Source organism: Hylobates moloch, unplaced genomic scaffold, assembly GCF_009828535.3.
Source record: "Hylobates moloch isolate HMO894 unplaced genomic scaffold, HMol_V3 SCAFFOLD_4, whole genome shotgun sequence".
NCBI lineage: Eukaryota > Metazoa > Chordata > Mammalia > Primates > Hylobatidae > Hylobates > Hylobates moloch.
The window spans coordinates 136,535,155-136,560,471 of record NW_026652279.1 but is presented as its reverse complement, the minus strand read 5'-3'; the positions used below and the strand labels follow the sequence as shown (position 1 = coordinate 136,560,471).

At 38.1% G+C, this 25,317-nt stretch overlaps 1 protein-coding gene across 2 annotated transcripts in view; it reads left to right on the top strand.

Moving 5' to 3' along the window:
* TBC1D4 (TBC1 domain family member 4) overlaps positions 1-25,317 on the top strand; it is a 198,637-nt gene that overhangs the window by 114,345 nt on the left and 58,975 nt on the right. For both annotated transcript variants that reach the window (XM_032151019.2, XM_032151022.2), the window contains exons 2-5: positions 6,553-7,134; positions 9,303-9,392; positions 12,997-13,101; positions 19,482-19,614. In XM_032151019.2, the coding sequence (XP_032006910.1) occupies positions 6,553-7,134; positions 9,303-9,392; positions 12,997-13,101; positions 19,482-19,614 (910 nt within the window). The remainder of the gene's footprint in view (positions 1-6,552; positions 7,135-9,302; positions 9,393-12,996; positions 13,102-19,481; positions 19,615-25,317) is intronic.

Below are 25,317 nucleotides of genomic sequence, written 5' to 3'. Positions count from 1 at the left end.
AAGCATGCCATCTTCTGTCTTGTTACACCAGCACTAAACTCAGCCACTTTTGGGGAGATTTTATTCTCTTTCTCTCTTTTTTTCTCTTTTTTTTTTTTTTGAGACAGAGTCTCACTCTGTTCCTCAGGCTGGAGTGCAGTGGTGCTATCTCTGCTCACTGCAACCTCTGCCTCCCAGGCTCAAGCGATTCTCCTGCCTCAGCCTCAGGAGTAGCTGGGATTACAGGTGCATATCACCATGCCTGGCTAATTTTTGTGTTTTTAATAGAGATGGGGTTTTGCTATGTTGGCCAGGCCGGTCCTGAATTCCTGACCTCAAGTGATCCACCCACCTCGCCTCAGCCTCCCAAAGGGCTGGGATTACACGTGTGACCCACTACGCCTGGCCTCATTCTCTTTATCAAATCATGATTCCCCAGATTTTTTCCTGTGAGTTACTCTTTTATATTTTCTATCTGATCACTTTTACACATTTGTAACAGTCACAGGATAAGAAGGCACAAGTCGTACCTTTTACAGTAGGAATTCAACTGGATAAGCAGTGAGACAGCATGAGAGGAGAGAGCTTAGTAGAAAGGTTTAAGAAATGTCTCTCTGATAATTTGGCCTAACTTAGAGGCCATCAAAAAGGCAGCAGTTAGAAAAGAGCTGAACCATAAATGGGTTTGGAGCAAAGTGGCCAAGAATATCTAAGAACTAAAGCCTGGTCTGAGAGGAAACTGTCTTGGCTCATAGCCCAAGGATCAAAAACAAAGCTACTTGTATGACTCTGGTTTAAGTCACAGAGATACTCTTGCTTTCTTTGGCCCCAAATAGTGTAGTCTGTTGTAATCTCATTCTTTTCCTCTTCAGTGGTTTGACTTTTGATGTTAACAGTTTATTGCCACATCTGTAAAATAAGACAGTGGGGACCACTGATTCCTTAAAGAGACCCTTAGTTTTACAGTTTTACAGTTCTATCATTTTCGAATCAGTGTATTACTCTATTCTATTTTGAATCTAGACTCAGTTTTAGACTTCTATTTTACTGTGGAAAATTTGCTTTAAAGAATAATTTAGATTTTTAACTAAATACAAAGAATCTCTGAAGTATTTTAGGATAAAAGTTAAAATGAGATTGTCAAACAGCTTCACCCTAAAAACCATAGCACGAACTGGGTGTGCTTCTAAGGCTACTGGGCCTGGAAAAATGGCTAGGAATGATTAGTGTTTCCTTGAATACAAATGAACTGATACTTGGCATCTATATATCTTCCCAGCATTTTCCATTATACGAAGATGAAATTTTAAAAAGCTCAATTAAAAATTATAACATTAAATGACCAAATCAATCATTTCTCAAAATGCTGCATTTTACTTCATACTATTACGCTTTCAACATCATCCCCCTGTTGCCTGGATAGTCTGTAAACTAATCTTAATGGTTTCTTAAACAAGCAGAATTAATTATAAAGGAAATCTACCCTTCCCCTGAAGCCATGCATTGCTTCCAAACCAAATATATTTCTTTTCCATACTGTCTCTGTTTGAGTGAGACTAGTTTAAATTGCTATTCATTCTCATTAGGCAGTTTTTCAGTTTACTTGTTCCCTAATGTTTTTCCTCAACTTTTTTTTTTTTTACACTTCTCTAAATCTTGCTCTGCACTATAGTTATTATAAAAGATTAATAATATCAAGCAGTGAAGCTTATATCAATTGTAAAAGAATTGATCCAGTTCTTTTTTGTTTAAATATGTTTTAGGAAGCTTATTCTCCTGCTGATATCCATCATATCTATTTTTAAACATTTATTGAAGTTCATCTGTTATCAGTGAGCTGTGTGAATAAAAAAGACATTGTACTGTAGATTAATCTCTTATCTCCATAATTAGTAAGCATGGGACACTTGTGATTATTTAAACAGTATAATAAAGACTACAGTCATCAAAATTAAAATGTTTCTTTTTAAAGAAAGCTAAAGCTTTGCTCTTTAGTCCCAAACAATCTGTGTATTTCCTGATTGCAGAGTCAGGAAATACTTAACTTTTGAAGCAATAACGGTTACTCCTGGGAAGTTTTATAATTGGCTGCATAGTGATAACGTGGACTTTAATAAATACAATGAAAATACCGCCAGCTTATTTAGAAAGAGAGAACTTCTTAAGTGCAACCAAGAGAGCTAATACTGAGGACTACACCAGTTTGGCAAAATCATTGCTCTTCGTGACCACCTCCAGTTTCCAGCTGGCTTCCTGATCAAAGGTATCTTTCCTTAGTGCTTTTTCACTCTCCAGATTTTCTCCTGTGTTTGTTCAGGCCTTTGAACATCAGTGTGTGGTAGTTGTAGAATTTGTTTTATTTTGAAGTCAGGCAAAATGTAGTTTATAAAATGTTAATGGGTTTTTTGAAGTATGTTAAGTAACTATGATAACTAATGAGAAAGAACAGCATGACTTCAAGGAATCTAGAAGCAATATATTTTTTTTTTGTCTAGAGTGAGGAATTGCTTTAATGTCTGAGTCTCGGTACTTGAGTCTAAATTGTTTTAGTGAGGTCACTGAAGGTGTAACAACAAAATACTAGCTAAAGGTGGCACTGTGCTTTTGCTAAATATCATGAGACCCTTATTTTTGTTGAATTGATTCCTGTGTGTTAATGGAAATGAATGATTTTAACAACTTGCACACTACTTCAGGTTTCATCATAAAGGTGATTCCCTCTCTTGATTATACATTATCTTGCCTTTATATTGGTATTAATCCAAAAATTAACTCACAGGATGTCGATCCCGATGAGACCTTATCAACCATCTATCAAGTTCCCCCATTCACTTTGCTCTTGAGGAAGCTATCTGGCAGAGGTGCAACAACTATTCCCAGAGGTCTTCAGCAAAATATTGGGGATAGAATAGAAACCTGTCAGTCCCTAGTGTGGTTGAGCCTCTTTCAGTATCGTTTTGTGTTAATAGATTAAATGCTACCACTGAGTAGAAATCTTGCCTTGAATCGGTGTGTGTAAATCGTCATTAGGCTCTGCGGGTTGTAGGCAGATTTTGAGCAGCGGAATTATTTGTATCTAAATATGTAGCTAGGGCGTGTAGCTTGAGGTGCTCTATAACATTTAGAGTCATTCTGGAAACATACCGTCACTTCCTAGTTTGGGTGAATGGTGAGCAGAGTGAGAAGCCACTGCTTTCTATTTTTGGGTGTGACAGATCTCTTGAGTCACCAACAGGAATTTACTAAACTGTCTCAGTCCTGAAGACTTTATATCAGAGTTCTAGGTAGTTTTTCATTCCTGTATATATGCCTCTGTTTACTGTCAGCATTCATTCAAGTTCTTCTGAGCCCAGACCATTTTCCTAGTGGCCACAGGGAGGAATTCTAGTAAGCAACAAAATCACCCCACCTCAGTCTTTCACTTAAGAGCTTATGGTATGATGGTACAGGAGAAAGAGATATTGAAAAGATACAACACATATAAGGATTCCGATTCATTCAACAATGTTTGTAAATGTATGTATAAATATATGTCATTTAACACTATGCTACAGGAGAATCCTATGATTCCACAATATTGTATGTATGTACAAGTACTAGATAGAAATTTTATTTCTCTTGCATTGTTTCTGATGAATCCCTTAAGTAAATGCTTCACTGCAAGATTTTCATGATTCTCTGATCACTCATTTCCCCACTATGGATGTTTTACTGTGCTTATATGAGCAGTGTGTCCCTTCTGGTGTGGCCTAAGTGAGTAGTCAGGGGCTGTATAATGCTAGATTTTATACTGTGTTTCACATGAGGATCAGCAAAAAAAACAGAGCTGTTATTAGATCAGTTTTGCAGAGACTCTGCAACCCATGCCATTGAAAGTTGTGGTTAGTCATAACCTGAGAAAAGGTAGTAAAGGTAACTAGAACCAGTTTTGTGTTGTAATATTAGCATCTTAAATTATTGAAGATTAAATTACGTACTCAGTTTAGAATTCAAGATGATAAACTTTGCTTATATAAATTGGATCACTTATGGAATTACATTTAGGTGTTGAGTTTTTACCTGTAGTCGCAGGGAAGGATCCTGGGAGACGATAGAAATTCAGCCACAAATCAGTTTTTCATGTAAGAACTCTTGATATGGCGATAGAGGAATTCAAAAGACTTGACACAATTAAGGTTGAATTGACTTCATGTGCAATCTCCATTGTAGAATGGAACTCTGAGGTTGTATGTAAATCATTTAAATATTTGTAACAAGATAAAATATCTGCAGTAAAATCAGTGCTACAGGCAATATTTCTGGTTCTGTACTCTGTAGAGACACTTTTGGAGGCATACTTGGGTTAAAAATTAGATGAAAAGTATTTAGTGGAAATCAGATAAAAAGATTTAGTTATACGTGGGTTAAAAATCAGATTAAAAATATTTAGTAATCAGATGAAAATCAGATGAAAAGTAGAGAGAAAGAAGAGATCATTCTCCTAGGGCTTTGCCCACTAGAATCATTTTATTTTTTTGCAGGTTTACAGGGTTGAGTGTCAGCTAGCTCACTCTCCATAGCTTTGGTCCTTGTCAGGTAAGGTAAATCACATATTAAGGCAGTGAGAAAATGACAGAGGGTTAAGGTTGCTAGTCACATGTTAGCACAGATACCTGACTTTGTCCCTGAGACATGGCAAGTGTTCAGGGTGAGTCACTGAAGCTATAGCATGTGGATTTTATCCTTTCATAGTAAATACTTGGTCTAGCAAGCTGAAATTCTCGTGATTTTTAAACTATGAATGTTATAGCAGTATATCCCAAATAATTACAACAGCCCCTCCTTATCCACAGTTTCAGTCACCTGTGGTCATCTGTGGTCCGAAAATATTAAATGGATGTGGCAATAAACTGTTAACATCTCTGAACTCAGAGACCTTGTGGGAGGAATGTGCCTTGCATGTTGGAGAAATAGCAAGGAGGCCATTGTGGCTGGAGCTGAGTGAGTAAGAAGGGAATTTAGTAGCAGATAAACTCTTGCAACCAATTGCCAATCAGGAAATCTTTGAATCCACTTATGATCTGGAACTGCACCCCCTCCATGTACACCCCCCACCCCGCCCCTTTGAGTTCTCCCGCCTTTGTGGATCGAACCAATGTACATCTTACATATATTGATTGATGTCTTATGTCTCCCTAACATGTAGAAAACCAAGCTATAGCCCAACCACCTTGGGCACATGTTCTCAGAACCTCCTGAGGCTGTGTCATGGTCATGCCCTTAACCTTGGCAAAATAAACTTCTAAACTGATTGAGACCTGTCTCAGATACTTTTTGGTTTATAGAATGTACCACATTTTATTTATCTCTTCACTTGCTGATGGACGTTTGGATTGTTTTCAGTTTTAGAGTTGTGAACCCAGAAAATCTGAGACAGGTCTCAGTTAATTTAGAAAGTGTATTTTGCCAAGGTTGAGGATGCACACCCGTGACACAGCCCCAGGAAGTCCTGACGACATGTCCCCAAGGTGATTAGGGCACGGCTTGGTTTTATACACTTTAGGGAGACATGAGACATCAATCAATATATGTAAGAAGTACCTTGGATCCGTCTGGAAAGGCGGGACAATTTGAAGCAAAGGCAGGAAGACTCAAAGCAGGGAGGGAGTTTTTAGGTCATAGATAGGTGCTATGGTTACATTCTTTTGAGTTTCTGATTAACCTTTCCAAAGGAGGCAATCAGATATGCATCTGTCTCAGTGAGCAGAGGGGTGACTTTGAATAGATAGGAGGTAGGTTTGCCCTAAGCAATTTTCAGCTTGAGTTTTCCTTAGTGATTTTGGGGGCCTAAGATATTTTCCTTTCACAGGATATTGGGACAAAAGTGCCTTTGAATATTTGTTTGTAGGCTCTTGTGTGGACGTGTTTTCCAGTCTTTTAATTTTTAGGAGTGGAATGCCTAGGTAATGAAGTAGGTCTATATCTAACTCCTAAGAAACTGCCAAACCATCCTCTAGAGTGGTGTGTCATTTTATATGTCTGTGTACAATGTATGAGAGTTCCAGTTGCTCCCACGTCCTTGCTGGCAGTCTTCTTTTTATCTTAGCCATTCTAAGAGGTATATAGTGGTATCTTATTGTGGTTTTAATTTGCATTTTCTCTGATAGTTAATGCTGATGAGGGATGTCTAGGTTTTAATCTCCTCATCAAGAAAGGTTATTTTATCCTCATGGTTGGAACTTTGGTTCCTTTCAGCTGAGGCACAAATAACTTTTAAACACAATCAAAAGACATTATGACATAATAGGTTGGCAGTGGCTTATATAGTTTCATGGTTTTGTTTCTGGGAGACTCATTTAAAGTGGGAAAATATAATACTGCTATTCAATTTCAATTAATTTTCATTACATTTTAATTTTATCTTGAAGTCATTTATGTCAAATAGTATAAGTGTATGCTCTGTCTGTGTAGTGTCTATTACTTTGTATATTATTTAGGATGAAAATACATTCCATGTGATAATAATTGGGCTAGGTAAATGTAAATTGTCTCAAAACTTTCAACTAGAATCAGGGTTTTAATTTTTCCCCCCAGGTTCCTGATGTTATTAGCAGCATAAGGCAATTATCTAAAGTGGCCATGAAAGAGGATGCCAAACCCAGCAAAGATAATGAGGACGCCTTTTACAACTCTCAGAAGTTCGAAGTCTTGTACTGTGGAAAGGTGACCGTGACCCACAAGAAGGCCCCCTCAAGCCTCATTGATGACTGCATGGAGAAGTTCAGCCTGCACGAACAGCAGCGCCTGAAGATCCAAGGCGAGCAGCGCGGTCCGGACCCAGGAGAGGACCTGGCTGACTTGGAGGTGGTGGTGCCTGGGTCCCCCGGAGACTGCCTGCCGGAGGAGGCTGACGGCAGCGACACCCACCTTGGCTTACCTGCCGAGGCCAGCCAGCCTGCCCTGACCAGCTCTCGGGTCTGCTTCCCTGAGCGGATTTTGGAAGATTCTGGCTTTGATGAGCAGCAGGAGTTTCGGTCTCGGTGCAGCAGTGTCACCGGAGTGCAAAGGAGAGTTCACGAGGGCAGCCAGAAATCCCAGCCGCGACGGAGACACGCGAGCGCCCCCAGTCACGTCCAGCCCTCGGACTCGGAGAAGAACAGGACCATGCTCTTCCAGGTACGCCTGGCCGGACGCTGTCCGCCCTTGCCCCAGAAGGTGCCAGATGGAAGCAGCTGGGCATCCAGTTCCTCCCAGCTCCACCTCTGTATAACGAATAATGTTTTTGTTTGTTTTCCCCTTCAAAGCAGATAAGGCAGGTGGAGGAAGAGTGCACAGGAAAGTAGGGAAGGGGCGAGAGGCAGACGTGGAGTGTGGAGTCTAAGAAGTAAGGGAGTAGGGAACGAAGAGGAGGAGGAAGCAATTCGTAGAGCGTCCTGGACCCCTGGTAGAGAGAATAAGAATCTATCACCAGCATGTGCCTTGGGGTGATTCTCAAATAAATGCTTAAAAAAAAAAAAATGTAGGCCCGGCGCGGGGGCTCACGCCTATAATTCCGGCACTTTGGGAGGCCAAGGTGCGCGGATTACTTGAGGTCAGGAGTTCCAGACCAGCCTGGCCAACATGGCAAAACCCCGTCTCTATTAAAAAAAATACAAAAATTAGCCAGGCCTGGTGCGGGCGTGCCTGTAATCCCAGCTAATCAGCTGCTGAGGCGGGACAATTGCTTGAACTGGGGAGTCGGAGGTCGTAGTGAGCTGAGATTGACACCCTGCACTCGAGCCTGGGCGACAGAGCGAGATTCCGTTTCAACAACAACAAAAAAATTGTAGAAAGTCAGTCTTTAAAGGTATGAATCTGAGAGAGTGCGATTTGGCATGGAGAAACAAGGGAATTTTTTTCTAGAGAAGAAAAAACTCCAGAGACTTGTATTTGTATTTTGAGTCGAGGACACACCAATTTATGCTGTCACACCAAAAGACGTTAAAGAAGCACCATTGGCCTAAAAATAATTGGATACTAAAATAATTTGATGCAAGCTGTAGTATTGGTATAAAAGATCATTCTTAATTCTAAACATTTTTGAATGTTGTACAGGGTATAGAAGGTGTCAGGTTCCACTTAAAATAACTTAATTCCTAACAATACCCTGTAGAGAGTCTTTAATCCTCAGCTTGTAAGATTTGAGTTTCCTTGGGGGGGGGGAGAAAGAGTGACTATCTTTTTTAAACCTATTTTAAAGATTTCCTGAGAAGGGAAATTCCGGAGTATTTTGGTAAACAGTACTGATGTGTAATATCAGAAGTTTGCTTTATCAGAAGTTCATGAGGCTTTTTTTCACAAATGATAATATTTTATTATAGAAAAAGCATCCCAAATGCAGGATTTCATAAACACTGCTAGGTGAACAAGTACATCTTTAAAAGTAAATTCAAAGTAAAGAGGCAACACTTGCAAACATTTTGCCTTAAGGAGAAAATGTGATGTTCTCCTGCAGAAGTGACCTCACGCAAAACACAAATGTGGCTCCATATCATGAAGGCATCAGATTTGCTTTCTGAGCTCAGTATGCCCATTTCAACAACTGAAAATGATGGCAAGAAGTAGCATTGAATATATTACTACTTGATTAAAAAAAAAATCACACCCCTGATTTAAAAAAAAAAAAAGAGACAGGGTCTCGCTCTGTCATCCAGGCTGGAGTGCAGCAGTGTGATCACAGCTACTACAGCCTTGACCTCTGGAAGTTCATATTTTGTTCTTTTTTGTTGGTGGTGGTTTTGTTTTTAATGAACTCAAGGTATGTCATTAAAGCCTCTCTAGTCTTTGGTGATGTGTTAACTGCATTTCCCCTTTTCTTGGGGCTATCAGATTTGTTCTTTTTTTTAGCTGGTCACAGTCCTTGTTGTTAATTTTTCTGAATGGTTTATTTTCAAAAATTTTAATTCATTAGCCCAATTACAGATATATCCTTTTGCTGACCATTTAGAAGAAAGTATGATTATAACTTATTTTTTTAAATTACTATTTTTAGAAATCATGAAGTGAGGAAAGTTTGCGTATTTTTTAAAAAGACAGTTGTTTCTAATCTGAAAAATATTTGTATCTTATAATAATTGCAGACTAATTTAATTTTCATACTTTTTTTGACAGAGGAAAGAAACATTTTTGAGGCAGCTGATATTTGGGGTTAAAAATACTTGTTGGATTAGATGTTTAAGCACATATGAAATAGATATATCTGGGATATTGCATTTGAATCTATATTATTAGTTTAATATTTGGTTATAAAGTAAGATGTTAGATCCTTATGAATTGAAATTAATTGGAATGCTTTTATTTTTAAGGTTGGGCGATTTGAGATTAACCTTATCAGTCCAGACACTAAATCAGTTGTGCTAGAAAAGAATTTTAAAGATATCTCCTCTTGTTCTCAGGTATGTATCAAAGTATATCACAGTATGTGAAGAGACCAATTCAATCTTGTTTCAGAATTAACAATAAAATAACTTGGCTTGACCCCCTTCAAATTTTAATTTTTTTTGAAATTTAAATTTTTATTCTTAAAGGGAATTTGTCTTAAACTAAGGGCTCCTGGGTTTTTGTCTATGGCAGCACCAAAATCCTGCCCAGGTCCCTTGGTATCTGTCCTAACAGTTTGTCCTCATTTTAGCCAACCCTTTCTCATTGTAATGCCACTTCATCAAATCCCTTCCAGTGATGGAATTTTTGTGGTGGTGAGTTCTTTTGAAAATACCTTCACAGTTAGTTCCTTGGAATGTTGGCCTGTGGGACTTGTGGGTATAACTGAGTCATGCTTGCTCTTTATACCATAGTAGGTAGTAAAAGGAGAACCAGGGTTTCAGCTTATTTTAATGTAAATACTAAGTTTTGAAAATATTTTTGTATTTTTGTTATTTTATTTGTTTTTAATTCACAAACTGTGTATTTAAATGTTTTTTAAAATAATCAATACAGCCAAATATGTACACGATTATATTAGACATTGAAGAGATTACAAGATTAAAAAGAACTTTTGAAGATGTCAGATAGAAGGAGTATCTAAATGTAAATGTAGGGAGGTTAAAAAATGCACCTCTAAGGAGGTTCCTGGAATTGAGAATTCACTTCTTTTCTGCCTGGTGACTTAACTTACCTTCAAGGAGTTGGATCTTGCCAAAGTCCTTACTTAGATTTTAATGTCACTTCTTTTCTGCCTAGTGACTTACCTTTAAGGAGCTGGATCTTGCCAAGGTCCTTATATTTTAATGTTGAAAAGTCACGCCGGCCTATCTTGTTTTCTTTATTTACTATCTTTTTAAAGATAATTTGAAGTTAGCATTGCTATAGGTTTGATATTCAGACATTCTTCCCTTTGAAGTTAACAAGACAGTTTTTGTACTTTTATTTATTTATTTATTTATTTTTGGAGACAGGGTCTTCCTCTGTCACCCAGGCTGGATTGCAGTGGTGTGATCATGGCACATTACAGCCTTGACCTTTCTGGCTCAAGCAATCCTCCCACCTTAGCCTCTCCAGTAGCTGGGACCACAGGCATGTGCCACCATGCCTGGCTACTTGTTATTTTTTTATTTTCTTGAATTTTTTGTAGAGACGAGGTCTCATTATGTTGCCCAGGCTGGTCTTGAACTCCTGGCCTCGAGATCTTCCTGGCCTCCCAAAGTGCTGGGATTACGAGCATGAGCCACCATGCTGGCCAGTTTTTGTACACCTTGTTTGCCACAGTCTCAGCTAATAACAGTTCACTTCTGATATTTTCTTTTAATATACTTTATGTTATATGGAGACATAAAATTACATTGTGTAGATAAAAGTTTTCTACTCTGATAACTTTGTCAGCAGTTGAAATAAGGAGGAATATATTGTAAATTTCTAAATTCCTACGTAAAGGACACAGAAATTTTAACTGAAAAGTACTAAGCATTCTTGTAATTACCAGTTTACTGGTGGTCCCTGGGAGATCGTAAGTGCTGCAAGGGCAGGTGTCTAAGGCTGTGGTGTCATTCTGTAGGACATCAGAGTCGGATGTACTAAGACAGAGCTTAACCCTGAGGTGTCCAATACATGTTGAATGAATGAGCACTTTACACTGGTGGGCCTTATGCCAAATACTAAACAGAAAGTGATGTCTGAACCAAAGCAGTTCCTATCCCAGAGCACCAAGGGGCATCCTCAAAAGCTGTGCCTCCCACCCCACACTCCTCAAGCCTCCTCATGAGAAAACTCACAATGCTCATTGGGCAGCTAAAAGAAAAAAAAAATAGAAAAAAGAACTAGCCAAACCAAAAATTGGAAGTTCAGATACAATTTCTTGTTTCTCCTTTGTATTTTTTTAAAGTCAAGATTTGCATTCTGATATTCTGGTTCAGAAAAAGAAATAGACAGAAGCAGGAGGGAGATTTGTGGAAAGCCCCGCCTTTCATCGAGGTGATTGTCAGGTTATCCATCTGCTCCCCACTGAGTGGCTGGCCCTGCTCTTATTACGTCCTTCCATGGAATTGAACTCATATAATGTAGCTGTTTTCATTAACAGCCTGATTTTTAATAGTGCACATCCCAAATGCTTCTTTCTTCAACATCTGTCGGACTGTTTGCCTGGCAAGCATGGGGACTATGGGAGTGGTTTTCTTTCCTGGAAACATTGCCATTGCCTCAGGACTCTCTGAGCTAATGAGGTCCTGTGAATTTTTCCCATTTTAGTACTAAGCGAGTAAAGGATATTCTTAAGTCACTAACAAGTTTTACCAAATTGAGGCCAGTGTGGCTGGAGTTGGGGAGGTGAGGAGGGAATGTTATAGGAGATAAAGCCAGAGGAAAGGAGATGAGAGTGGAAAGATGAAAATCGAGGTTGTGTATCTAAAGATCATATGGGGGGGCTGGTAGTCACCGTGCAAATTTAATCTGTATGGATGTCATATCCATACAGATTGCTTACTTTCACCTCAAGAATTGCAACCTCTCTCCTCTGTACTGACTTTTTCTTTTTACCAGAATTGATTTCCTTTTTCTATTTCCATTGGATAGATTGAGCTTATTATAACAAAATAGGGGCTACCATTTATCAAACATCCTAGGAATTATATTTCTTAGTTCTAAATCTCAAACTTTCCTGACAGTAGATGCTGTTACCACTGTTTTATAACGGGAAATGGATGCTCAGAGATAGTTATGAGCAACCCAGTGCAATATCATATATCTCACAATTAGTTGAATCAAGATTTTAGCACAAATCTGACTTCAAAGCATGTTTTTCCTTTTCACGTGGATTTAGGTGATTTCAGGACAACTTTAAATTTTTTGCCTACCTGGCTTATCTAAGTACTGTGCTTGCTGTTAAGGTGTTGTCTACTTACCAGTATGTATACATTCAGACTGGATGAAAATCACAGATGATTATGATTTTTTTTAATGGGATATAGAGGAGGTTATTTAGCCTGGGTCCAGGACGTACAATGATTTGTCAGTGTGGATAATTGGCACCTGCAGTAATTTCTTTAACGTATCAGTCTTTTAAGTGTGGCTCCTTGAGTGTCTATAAAGAGGCAAACATTCCAATAATTTTATGCATACTTTAAGGAATTGCATGCCAGTTAATTTGAGTATTGTCAGTATTAGTTTTTCTCAGATTCGTAGCCTCAGGTAGATAAGGACAGGGTTCATGATGAATATCAGACTGCTGTGCTAAGAAGACAGTAAATTGAAAACTCCATTACTTGCAGACGTGGAGTAGCATTTTATTAGAAGACACAGTGGATCATACCATCAATATTTTTCCTCCTGTGGCCTTGAGTCACAGAATGTTTATCAGAAGCAGGACAGTCTGAGTTGGTCTCACCTTTTATTTTATGTATCAACAGGCCACTGCATGAGTCTGCTATGGCATTATGTCCCCCCTTCATTGCTGTGAAGGAGAAATTCGTAGAACTGTGAAAGCAAAGAACTGATGTTGCTTTCCATATTGTTGATTAAAAGATATATATTCCCATAAATTTTGTATTGCACTTCTTCCCCTCCATCTAGGGTATAAAGCATGTGGATCACTTTGGCTTTATCTGCCGGGAGTCTCCAGAGCCTGGACTTAGCCAGTATATTTGTTACGTATTCCAGTGTGCCAGCGAATCTCTGGTAAGTAGTGTTATTGCTGTCTGCTTGCTCCTGCGGATACATCTGTCGAACAGAAGACTTGTCTCTTAGGAGCCCAAGCCTTGCAAAATGGCTATCTATGGGAAAAGAAGAAGGCGTCTAGAAATATGTTTTTCCCCTTCAAAGCAGCACAGCAGTAGAAAAGCAAAAACAAATTGTCATGGTAAATTATATGTCTGGATACTTTCGTGGGTTTAATAAACCCAGTCATGGAAACTTGAGCTTTTTAAAAGGTAGGAAAAGACTAATAATAGGAGAAAAGCTGTTACTTTTTTCATCGCTCATATGAGAAGATAAGGAAGGCCATTGATCTTTTATTTTCTTAACTGCTATAACATCGCAGAGTAGATAATGCTTACATCAGCAGAATATAGAGCTATTTTGGTTTTCTTCCTTTATTTTATTAGCCCCTTCTTCATTTTTAAAATATCATATACTTTGTGGTCTTACTTTAAATTTTCTTCTTTGGCATTTAAAAGTCAATTCTTCTCTTTAACACTACCCCTCTCCTACTCTCAACTAAAGGTAATTGGAGTTCAAGGCATTATGTCCCCCCTTCATTGCTGTGAAGGAGAAATTTGTAGAACTGTGAAAGCAGAGAAATGATGTTGCTTTCCATATTGCTGATTAAAAGATATATTCCCATAAATTTTATATTGCAGAGTTCAAGGTAATTGGAGTTCATACGTAAGGCAGGCTTGGACATATATCTGAGTGGCTAGGAAATATGTTGATTTTTTTTCCCTCAGAGTTTTTACTTATTCTTGCACCTATGCCATCTCCCCATGTCATTTTAACACAACCCTTTAGACATATACGTCACCATTCTTAGAAAAGTTTACAGAAAATTATTTTCTTAGACATGTGATCCTCCCACCAGGATTTCTCCCAGGGGAACACATACAACTTCGTCATATAGAAATCAGTCAGGCAGCATTGTCCTTGGGCCCTTGGTGGATATCACAGTTATCCCTGCCCGACTCTCGCTTTCCACGTTCCCAGTGTGGACACTGAGGTTAGAAATAATGAAGAAGTAGGAGAGAATTTGTTCAAAGGCACTTTGTGACCAGCAGCCTCCGGCCTTCATCTTTTTCTTTAAAAGATATAAAACTTACTATTCTAGAGAGTTCCATTTGAGTTTTGTTCTCCCTCTAAATAACCATACCTATGAAATATCCACATGTTGATATCCGGGGACTGTTGCTAAATAGGTTGCATTTAGGACTTGAGATAGAAATTTGAGATTGTCATTGTGTAAATGACAGTGAAAGGCAGGTTGGATAAACACCCGGGGGAAGAAAGAGAAAGAAAGCCAAAGAAAACTGAGGACCTAACACTAGAAAATACGAACCAAGTAACAGTTTGGTAGAAAGTGATATCCTAGGATGTTATTCCACACATGCCCGGCTCCCCACCCATCCCCTGCACGCCCACACCTCACTCCTTCTCTGTGTCCCTCCTCTACTCCAGGACTGATCCTTCTATCATGTTCTGGATCCCCCGTTCTGCTACCTTTCTAAAAACTATCATATACCCCATATGTTTTATTTTGGAAGTACCATTTACCTAACTTCTCTACTTACAAATGCTAATGTATCTCTTTCACATTTCATATGCAGTTGTTCATCAAATCCTATTGACTGAAAGATAAGAATGTCTCTTTTCTCCATTTCTCTCCCGTTTCCTCTTTGCTACCCAATTCTAGGCATTCATCTTCTTTACTTGGGCCCTTGTGTTAGTGTCCTAACTAGTCGTCCTGCCACTGGCTTAATCTGCCATCTCTTCATTTTCTACATTATGCTAGAGTTTTATTTCTCACAAGATTTCCTCCTTGGAACCTGGTGTATGCCTCACTGTTAAGGGACAAAATCTATATTGTGTAGCACACAGTGGGGCTCACTTCATTCTCTAGCCTCATCTGATGTTATTCTGTACTTAGACCGGAATGCTATGCCCTTTCATGACCTTCTTCACACATGCCGTTCGTCTTACAAGCTCTTCTCTGGGTCAGACCGCAAAGACTGCTTTGATGGTTGGTGTGATACTGCTTTTAGTTTGGCTTGCTACTGAAACCCACACGTGTTGGTTAGTTCATGGGACCTAAGGACTTGAGTGAGAGGCTGCGGCTCTCTGAAGGCCCATTGTGGCTCACAGTAGTACAGCTGAAACTCAGAGGTCCCCATTCACTGCATGGGGTGAGGAGTGTGCCATGTCAGAGGATGCCTGAACCAGGGTTTGCTGCCTTTCATACTGTCTGGCTGGGAAGGAGGCCATGTCAGCCTCAAGAATCTGCCTATTACTAAGCAAGGAGAGTGCAATGCTTTAGTTATCTCTTTTTTTTACTGCTTTTAATTTTGGAAGTGAAGCAGGCCTAGCTCTGCCCTACTATAGCCTGAGTACCCTTCCCCTTATTTTCTACTGCATATTTTTCAGGACCCAGCTTACATATCACATCCTACCGAAGCCTTTCTTGACCCCCTTTTTTGCAGGAATTGCCTCCTTTAGTTGTGCTACTGTTAGTTCTCTTACTATACTTTATTCCTAGGTCTCAAACAGTTCTTGCCAATCCCCACACTCACTTATCTGTTGCATAACCACCTACTCTACTATATTGTGAGTTTCACAGATTTTGGACTGTCTCTTTTACGTGTTGTGTCATGGAGGTTCTAGGATAGCAGGTGCTTGGTACTTTTGTATTTTGAGTGATTGAATGACTGCATCACTCTTAACTTCAGGCAATCATTTTCTAGGTGCTGGTTAATCTGTGATCACTGGAGAACTTGCACTAAAAGGAAAATGATGTAAAACTTTGTTACTTCTAATCTTTTTTACAGGTTTTGTTTTTAGTTTTCATTGTTTTCATTTTGCCCTCATGCATGTAGAATGAGTTTTGGAAACAGGGAATCACAGTAGAAAGTCTGGGAACATGCTGCATTTTTCCACCTAGCATGATCTGTGACTAAGGCAACAGACTTGACTGGCTGTGAATGCCTTCCTACTACTTGAAGCTGTGTCAGAATCTGAGGTTTGGCATGATTATTCTTGAGAACAGGCCTATGCTAGGATCTTTCAAACCATGTTTAATTTTATCTGTAAGCATCTTAACTGAATAGTGAGGCACCAGAACTGCAAGCCTCAAGAAAAATTAAATGTAAATTTCCTTCATAATAGAGGATAGCTTAAGCAGCTGATGCATAGACCAAAACAAAACAGTCAATTAAATATTATCAGTCTAAGCAGTGTTAGGAGTGATGTGGTTTGTGTAACACAATGTATTGCAACACCACGCCTGCTGATTTATCTTCTCTGAGTACCAAGAATACACAATTAGCATTTTCTTTTGCTTCTTTGTAATAATTGCTATGAATTTGTAAACAGTGTAGTGTTCTGACGGGCCCTGGGGGGCTATGCTGGAAGTTTAGATGATCAATTCTTCCTTTTCTCCTCCCTTTGTCTCTCCCAACCTTCTCTCTTCTTTCCTTCTCCCTCTCTTTTCTTTCTTTCTTTCTTAAAATAGTTGTTGGTGGGCAGCTTAATCTTGTTTAACCAACCCTTGAGATTTGTAGAAAATATTATCTCTTCAAAAGTGCTTTCTCTAAAATAGGTTTAAAGAGTGTGAAAAAAGTACAGGTGGACTGCTACTTACAAATGAAGAAAAAGTAAACTCCACAGATGCAGACCAAAATATTTAGGGAAAGTATAACCAAAAGGAAAAAAAAAAAAGAAAAAGACCCAGCTGCCCAAGACCCAGAATTTGTATGGGGTTAATAGTTAATGAAATAAGCATGGTATTTCATTAGAAATGAAATAAGCATGGTATTTCATTAGAAATGAAATAAGCATGGTATTTCATTAGAAATGAAATACTAGCATATTGATAGAGGGATGAGATACAAAATCTAGGAAGTTATCTTTCTCTTACATCTGATATTGAGTATATTTGTAAATTTACATCGGTAACAATTAAGGATCAAGCAAAGTGGGAAGATAGCAGGTAGAGAGACAAGTTCAGGTTTCCAATCTGCATGTTTAAATCATGAGGTAAAGTTGCAGATGTTTCAGAAAAGAGCAGTACTCTGTGAAAGTTTCTCATCTAAGAAAAATGGACATAATTGGCATCATTCAGCCTAGGGACAGGAAGTATAGGACTTAGCTTCAGACATATGAGCTGTCATGTGAGAAGTTACATGTAGTATAAAATGTGATAATGGGCTTAAAATCTAACAAATGTGGAGAACACTTCAATACATGGGTAGTTAATTAGCCATTGAAGTAGACCTGGTTGTTAAGAATTGTTAAAATAGGATTGATGCCATTCTTTATTGGATAATTTAAAAATTTACATTTTTTTCAGAGAATTAGACTAGATAATCTTTGAAGTCCTTCACATCCTGTGATTCTTAGACTTATTCTCAAATGCTATAAAATATGTAAGTTTGATATATAGTGTAAATGTTTATGAGCATCGTCTGCATTATAGATTTTCCTTCTAATTTCATAAATTGGCCTTTGTCCTATCTTCTGCTTTTTGCTGGAAATTGAATTTGCCCGGTGGTAATGCCAAAAATAGGTACTTTCTTTTTGTTTATGTATGATTGATTTATCTTTGCCCATTCCTTTGCCTTTAACCTTTTGACATGACCTATAACTTTGTTGCTGTTGTATCTGGACTAAAATAATTAAGTTATTCATGATACACTAATTTGAACTTTTAGTTGTACTGATCTCATAATAGAATTTATAGGTCATTTGGGAAAAGTGGTAGATTTTAGAAAATAAAGTATTATAATTTTAGAAGTCAAGTTTTTAGTAATATTTGTGTACGGGAGAAGTTGGTAGCCACATTTCAGACACCATGACCTCTTGTTTCACCCAGAAATAGCAAAAACATCAAAAGTTCAATATTTCTACTAGATACCTTTTACAAGGTGGTATTATTAAATGATGAATAACTTATATGGAAACCATTTATATTACTAGTAGATTGCTAACCCCTTCAGTGTTTAAAATAAATGAGAAACAAGAAAGTAGAAATAAAGGAACATCTGCACAAATAGCTTTTGAATGCATAACAAGGCAAATGAAATAAAAATGCAAAGGTGTTAAATATGTAGTGCTTTTATTTTCAAGAATTAGAAATTATTACTTTTTGCTTATAGTATAAAATAACATATTTTATCAAAAATTACTTTTATTAATGGAATGATAAATTCATAAGCCTTAAGGTTGCTGATATAACAAAACATAACTGAATAATGACTGACTGCTTGGTGTTTGATCTCTTCTTTCAGAAATAGTAGAATAGTCTGTTTATTTCTGTTTCTTCATATACTGAAATGTAGAAGTAGATTACATTCTTTAAATAATGATTTATTCTTAAATCAGGCCATAGGGGAAGGGGAAAAAGAATATAAAAATGTGCTTACCAAGCATGGTAAATGGTTTTGAATATCAAAGCTAGTTCGGATGAGGCCCTTAGTGCTCAATGGCTCTGTCATGCAAGTTTCATAATTTGATCTAAGTCCTACAGAGTGTAGGAAAATTACACTGTACATTTGTGATTGTTTACAGAAAAGGAGATACAACCTAAAATTGGTTTAACAATGCATGGGGATGAGCTGTTAGTTGGTTTCAAAGAAGCATCCAGGAAATAAAAAGGCTAGATTAAAACTTTTCGGACGAACAAAAAAGAAGTTAACTGGTAGTTTGCAAGCTGCTGGCCTAATGGTGAGACTCAGCTGTTAGATGCCTCTATGTAAGACCTTCTTAGTGTCACAAATCAGAAGTGGAATGATAATATTAATAAATCAGAAGTTACAGGAATAAGCCAGCATTATTCACAGACTTTCCCCACCATTGTTTAAATGGAACTCAGTTTTATCCAGAACTTTACTTAACACTTTTTATTTGCTTTACACTAAAAGTAATCCAGAAGAGTAAAGTAAATAGGATACCTATTAACAAAGTGAATGTTGGACCTATTTTGTTGTTTCATATAAGTGGCAGACAAAACTTCCAAAAGGATCTTTATCTGATAAGGCATATAATTAAACAGAAGGATTAGCTAATTAAACTCTCTGTGATGGCATAGCCCTCAATGCGATTTGAAAATAGCATTAAATTTAAATTAACAGAGCGGTATTATATTACACACATTGAAATAATCTTATTTCATCCAGCTTTCAATTATATGTATGAAACGTCTAACTCCAAGACTTAGTATTTTCTCTTGGCTAGCTCTCTAGTCATCAGAATTCTATTATTTTTTATTTAGCATCAACAAAGGCTCACATTGCTGTTGAATGTTGAATGTTGCCATGTAAGCCAACTTTTGTAGACCTGAGTTTTGTTTCTTCCTGTAGGTTGATGAGGTAATGCTGACTCTGAAACAGGCCTTCAGTACAGCGGCTGCCCTGCAGAGTGCCAAGACGCAGATTAAACTGTGTGAGGCCTGCCCAATGCACTCTTTGCATAAGCTCTGTGAAAGGATTGAAGGTACAGTTTAACATGGCCTTGGCAAAAGAGAAGTTTGCTTTGGCATTTGGGAAATGAGAAAGTCCCTGTTGTCATTGAATAGTTCTTTGTTTCGATGTGAAACAAGAACCCAAAGAATCATTTCTCATGTCCACTCAAATGTGAGTGTGCTGTCAATCTCTGCTAGGTGCTTGACACACACACACACACACACACACACACACACACACACACACACACTCTCTCTCTCTCTCTCTCTCATTTCTAAAGGCAAACTCAAGAAGGTATTTGTATTTCCCACAGTTTTTAAGACTGCTAAGTACATGGTGGGAACTGACCAAATATTGGTTGAATGAATGAAGAGAGACAAAACCATCACAGAATGTCAAGTGTTTATTTAATATTTCCGCTTTTCTCCTTTACTTGGTGATGAGTTCCTTTTCTAAAAATGTAGAACTTTAATGAAGCCTGCTTGGCTTTTGAAGGACATCTGTCAATGACAGAGATAATAGAGGTGATAATATAAAGCAGTTTCTTTTTTAATATGTTCTGAGAAGGAGTGAAGGGCATGAGAAAGAGATGATCCTGTGACTCAACTTCCTTTTCATTTCATTATCTCTTACTAACAACAACATAAAAAAGCTTGAAAACTACTATACAAGACAAAAAACACAATTTAATAAACACTAGTGAAATGTGTACTCTGGACCAGGCAATGTGCTAGGCACTGGGGGATACATGGACTAATCCCAAGAAGCTTACAGTCTAGAGTGGGAGACAGGTATATTAGCAAATAAATGCAATTCATTATGACAGGTGTTATAATAGATTGGAAGAGTGCAAATTATTAATAAACATAGCAGAGATTGCTCTAGACACTGTAAATGCAAATCATGATTTCTGTTCAGTAGGCAGCAGAATCATAGGCACAGGGCAGAATCAGTGATGAATAACAGTATTCGTTGAATATTTACACAACTATATGATCAAACACAGGTTTTTTTTTTGTTTGTTTGTTTGTTTTGAGGCACAGCCTTGCTCTGTTGCCCAGGCTGGAGTACAGTGGTGTGATTACAACTCACTGCAGCCTCTACCTACCAGCTTCAAGCAATCCTCCTGCCTCAGCCTTCCAAGTAATTGTGATGACAGGTGTGTGCCACCACACCCAGCTAATTTTTAAAAAAAATTTTTTGTAGAGACGGGGTCTCACTATGTCGGCCAGCCTGGTATCAAACTCTTGGTTTCAAGCAATCCTCCTGTCCTGGCCTCCCAAAGTGCTGAGATTACAGGCATGAGCCACTGTGCCCAGCCAAAGACTATTTCAATGTAATAGGCTTAAACAATTATAATTATAATTTTGCAGAATGTACATTATTTTCAAACACATAAAACATTTACAAAAATGGAACATTCTTAGCTGTGTGGTAAAGGAAGCATGTAAATCTGTGTGTCAGGGGTGCCAGTTACTCAGGAGATGGTGTTGGACCAATTAGCCATCCCAAAGGGCAGAGATTGCTTATATTCATCCTGCTTAGTAATACATGCTAGATGGATCAAAGTCCTCAGTGTAAACAAACAAAATATTAAAACCATTAAAAGAAAACAAGAAGAGTATTCTTACTTCTTGAAGAGAGATTTATTAAGACACAGAAATGCAAGAACAATCAGAAGAAGACACTGACATATTTGACTTTATGAAAATTTAAAGTGTTTACATAACAGTAACTGCCTGGGAGTTATATGATCAGCAACAAACAAGGAGAGAGCAGATTGGAATCCAGAATTTGTAAGAACTTTAACCTATAAGAAAAAGATAAAACCACGTAGCAGGAAATCATATAAGTCATATTGAAAAATACTTCTCAGAAAAGGAAATTAAAAGTTCCAAGAATGGAAATGTAAGGATGCCGAACCTTACTGGATGTCAGAGAAATGAAAATGGAAACAACAATAAAATACTCATCAGATTAACTGTTGGAGAAATTGTATGGTTATGTAATACGTTTGTGTAATACTGATGGGAGTGTAGATTGCTACAGCCATTTTTGGGGGACAGTTAATATAAACTCATTAACCTAACATTGCATATACTCTGTTATCTAGAAGTTCCATGTCTTGATAAGAAAAACTCTTATATAAGTACAGAAGGTGACATTTAAAAGGTTGTGTTACTTGTAAATAATGGAAAATTGGAAATGATCTAAATGTCGATCAATGGCATAATTAGTAGTATATTCACATAATGAAGCAATTAATAGGAATGAATTTGAACTATATGTCAACATGGATGCATCTTAAAATTGTTGAGTGAAAAAATAATTTGCTTGATAACATATACAGCATATATTTGTATATATGGAAAAATACGTAGTATAATGCCATAAATTTTTTTTTCAAAAACTTTGATCTACACTCCATCACTTTCAGGAAGATAGTCTGGCAATTTCTCAAGGGTCTAGAGCCAGAAATACCATTTGACCCAGCAATCCCATTACTGGGTATATACCCAAAGGATTATAAATCATTCTGTTCTAAAGACACATGCACACATGTGTTTATTGCAGCACTATCCACACTAGCAAAGACTTGGAACCAACCCAAATGCCCATCAGTGATAGACTGGATAAATAAAATGTAGCGCATATACACCACGGAATGCTATGCAGCCATAAAAAAGGGTGAATTCGTGTCCTTTGCAGGGACGTGGATGAAGCTGGAAACCATCACTGTCAGCAAACTAACACAGGAACAGAAAACCGAACACTGCATGTTCTCACTCATAAGTGGGAGTTGAACAATGAGAACACATAGACACAGGGAGGGGAACATCACACACTGGGGCCTGTTGATGGGTGGGGGTCTAGGGGAGGGATAGCATTAGGAGAAATACCTAATGTAGATTACGGGTTGATGGGTGCAGCAAACCACCATGGCACACGTATACCTATGTAACAAAGCTGCACATTCTGCACATGTATCCCAGAACTTAGTATATAAAAAAACACACAACTTTGATCTACTTTTAGATTTACAGAAAAGTTGCAGAGAGTTTCCAAATATTCCTTGCCCATCTTCCCCCATTGTTTATAAGTAATATTTTCCTTCTTAAATTTTATTTTTCAAACCATACACTGTAAAATAAATTAGTTCAATATAGGTAAGTTAAAAACATAGGAGTAAAGAAACAACTTTATATTTCTGTTTTTAAAGTTATTTGAACAGACTCTAGGTGTGTTTTAAAGTATACTTTCTATTACAAAACAGAAGTTTTTTAAAATTATTATTATACTTTAAGTTTTAGGGTACATGTGCACAATGTGCAGGTTTGTTACATATGTATACATGTGCCATGTTGTTGTGCTGCACCCATTAACTCGTCATTTGGCATTAGGTATACAAAACAGAAGTTTTAAATTCTCATAAAAGTAGGCAGTCTTTGTCAGAAGCTGGCTCTAAACCTATAGGGGAGCTATCACTTATACAAAGGACTCCGTGTAGTTGTATAGCTGGATCTTGATTTTCTGGAGCCTGAAGTTTTTATAGTTTTAGATATCTTTGTTTTTGTATTTTCATAGAGATGGCGTTTCACCATGTTGCCCAGGCTGGTCTCAAACTCCTGAGCTCAGGTAATCCACCTGCCTTGGCCTCCCAAAGTGCTAGGATTATAGGCTTGAGCCACCGTGCCCAGCCAGTTTTAGATACTTTTTTAAAGAAAAAAGAAAAGGAATAAACAATTATGAATTCAGAATTATTAGGGCCCTTCCCCAAATCTCGAAGGGACTCTGAAACTTAAGCTTTATGCACTTCAAGGCATGCATGTATCTGAAGGGAGTAAAAAGAAGGGCTCGTGAGTCACTCAGGGTTGTTTTCCTAAGTCCTTGGATCACAATCTCTGATAGGGTTTTTTTCCTTCCTGCTTTTTATGTTGGGTAAAGATAGCAGTAAGACAGCACAGTACTCTGATATTAATAGTAAGAACAAAAGTAGTAACAGTAAGGCAGATCCTCTGTAGGTCTCTCCATGTGCGAGGCACTATTGTGTTTCACATGTATTAGCCCATTCCATCCATATGAAAAAAACTGAATCTCATTTACACATGAAGCAGCTGAGACACTGAGACCCATAGTGGGGTAATAACTGCTGTATTCACTTTGCTTGGAAGGGGCAGAGCCAGGATTTGGACTTGCACAATTGGTTTCCAAAGCACCTGGATACCTTCTCTCTAAGAGAGTATCCAAAGGCAGGGACCCTCAGGGCCTGGAAGCCTCCTGGTATCTGTGTGTTTTCCGAAGAGTTACTTTCATCTAAGTAAGATAACTGTGAATTCTAAGTTTGTTTTATGCTTAGGTACAAAGTACAAAGCTGGAGGAAGGATCACATTTAGATAAACACAAATTAATAAAAGTATTGTTAGTGAGAAAGATATTTTAAAGAACCAGATAATAGTATTTTATTTCGCTCATTCAGAATTGTAGTATTCTGGTCAATACATTTGGCTGCATTGAGTTCTATTTTTAATGACAAAAATAAGATAAAAATAAAGTAGATAAGTATGTGTATGTGAGCCTTCATTGTCTGTCCTTGTGTTCACTCTTACCATTTATTCCCAGGAGGAACAGTCAGCCATCTCTGTGGACCAAAGTGAATTGAGGGGGTGGCATCAAAGGGGAACGCTGTTTCCCAAGGACCAAACCTCAGAATGTGAATCTGAAAAGTGATGCTGAGTATCACCGAGATAGACCGATTATCCTAATGTTGGTTTCCTACATTAACATGCATAGTGGATAATATATATGCTTTCAATATCAGTAATTCACTAGTCAGTGACTCCAGTTGCTGGGAGGAAGGAAGTCCAACCAGATTCATGGAAGAGGGAGCATGTATAGTTTGAAAGAAATAAACTCCAGCCAGTTCCAATTCTTTGACTAAAATAGAGGACTAAAGAAACTTCCTAGTTTATGAATTTAGTTACACACTTCAGATAACTACCTTCTTTATTTTTCTTTTCCTCTTTTCAATCTTTTATCTTCCATGTTAGTCACTTGAGTAATAAACAACAGGAAACAAAACGAAAACAATCATGTGAATCATTATCATAATATATTGTCTAAGCCTCTGAAGGAGACTTTCCCAGCAAATAATAAATTGTGATAGCGGCTGGGCGTGGTGGCTAACGCCTGTAATCCCAGCACTTTGGGATGCCGAGGCAGGTGGATCACCTGAGGTCAACAGTTCAGGCCCAGCCTCGCCAAAATGGTGAAACTCTGTCTCTACTAAAAATACAAAAATCAACTGGTCATGGTGGTGGGCACCTGTAATCCCAGCTACTTGGGAGGGTGAGGCACGAGAATCACTTGAACCCAGGAGGCAGAGGTTGCAGTGAGCTGAGATCATGCCATTGCACTCTAGCCTGGGTGACAAGAGTGAAACTCTATCTCAAAAGATAAAATAAAATAAAATGAAATAAAATAAAATAAAAATAAAGCTGGGCACTTTGGCTCATGCCTGTAATCCCAGCACTTTGGGAGGCTGAGGCGGGCAGATCACCTGAGGTTGGGAGTTGGAGATCAGCCTGACCAACATGGAGAAACACCGTCTTTACTAAAAACACAAAAGTAGCTGGGTGTGGTGGCGCATGCCTGTAATCCCAGCTACTTGGGAGGCTGAGGCAGGAGAATTGCTTGAACCTGGAGGCGGAGGTTGCGGTGAGCTGCGATTGCACCA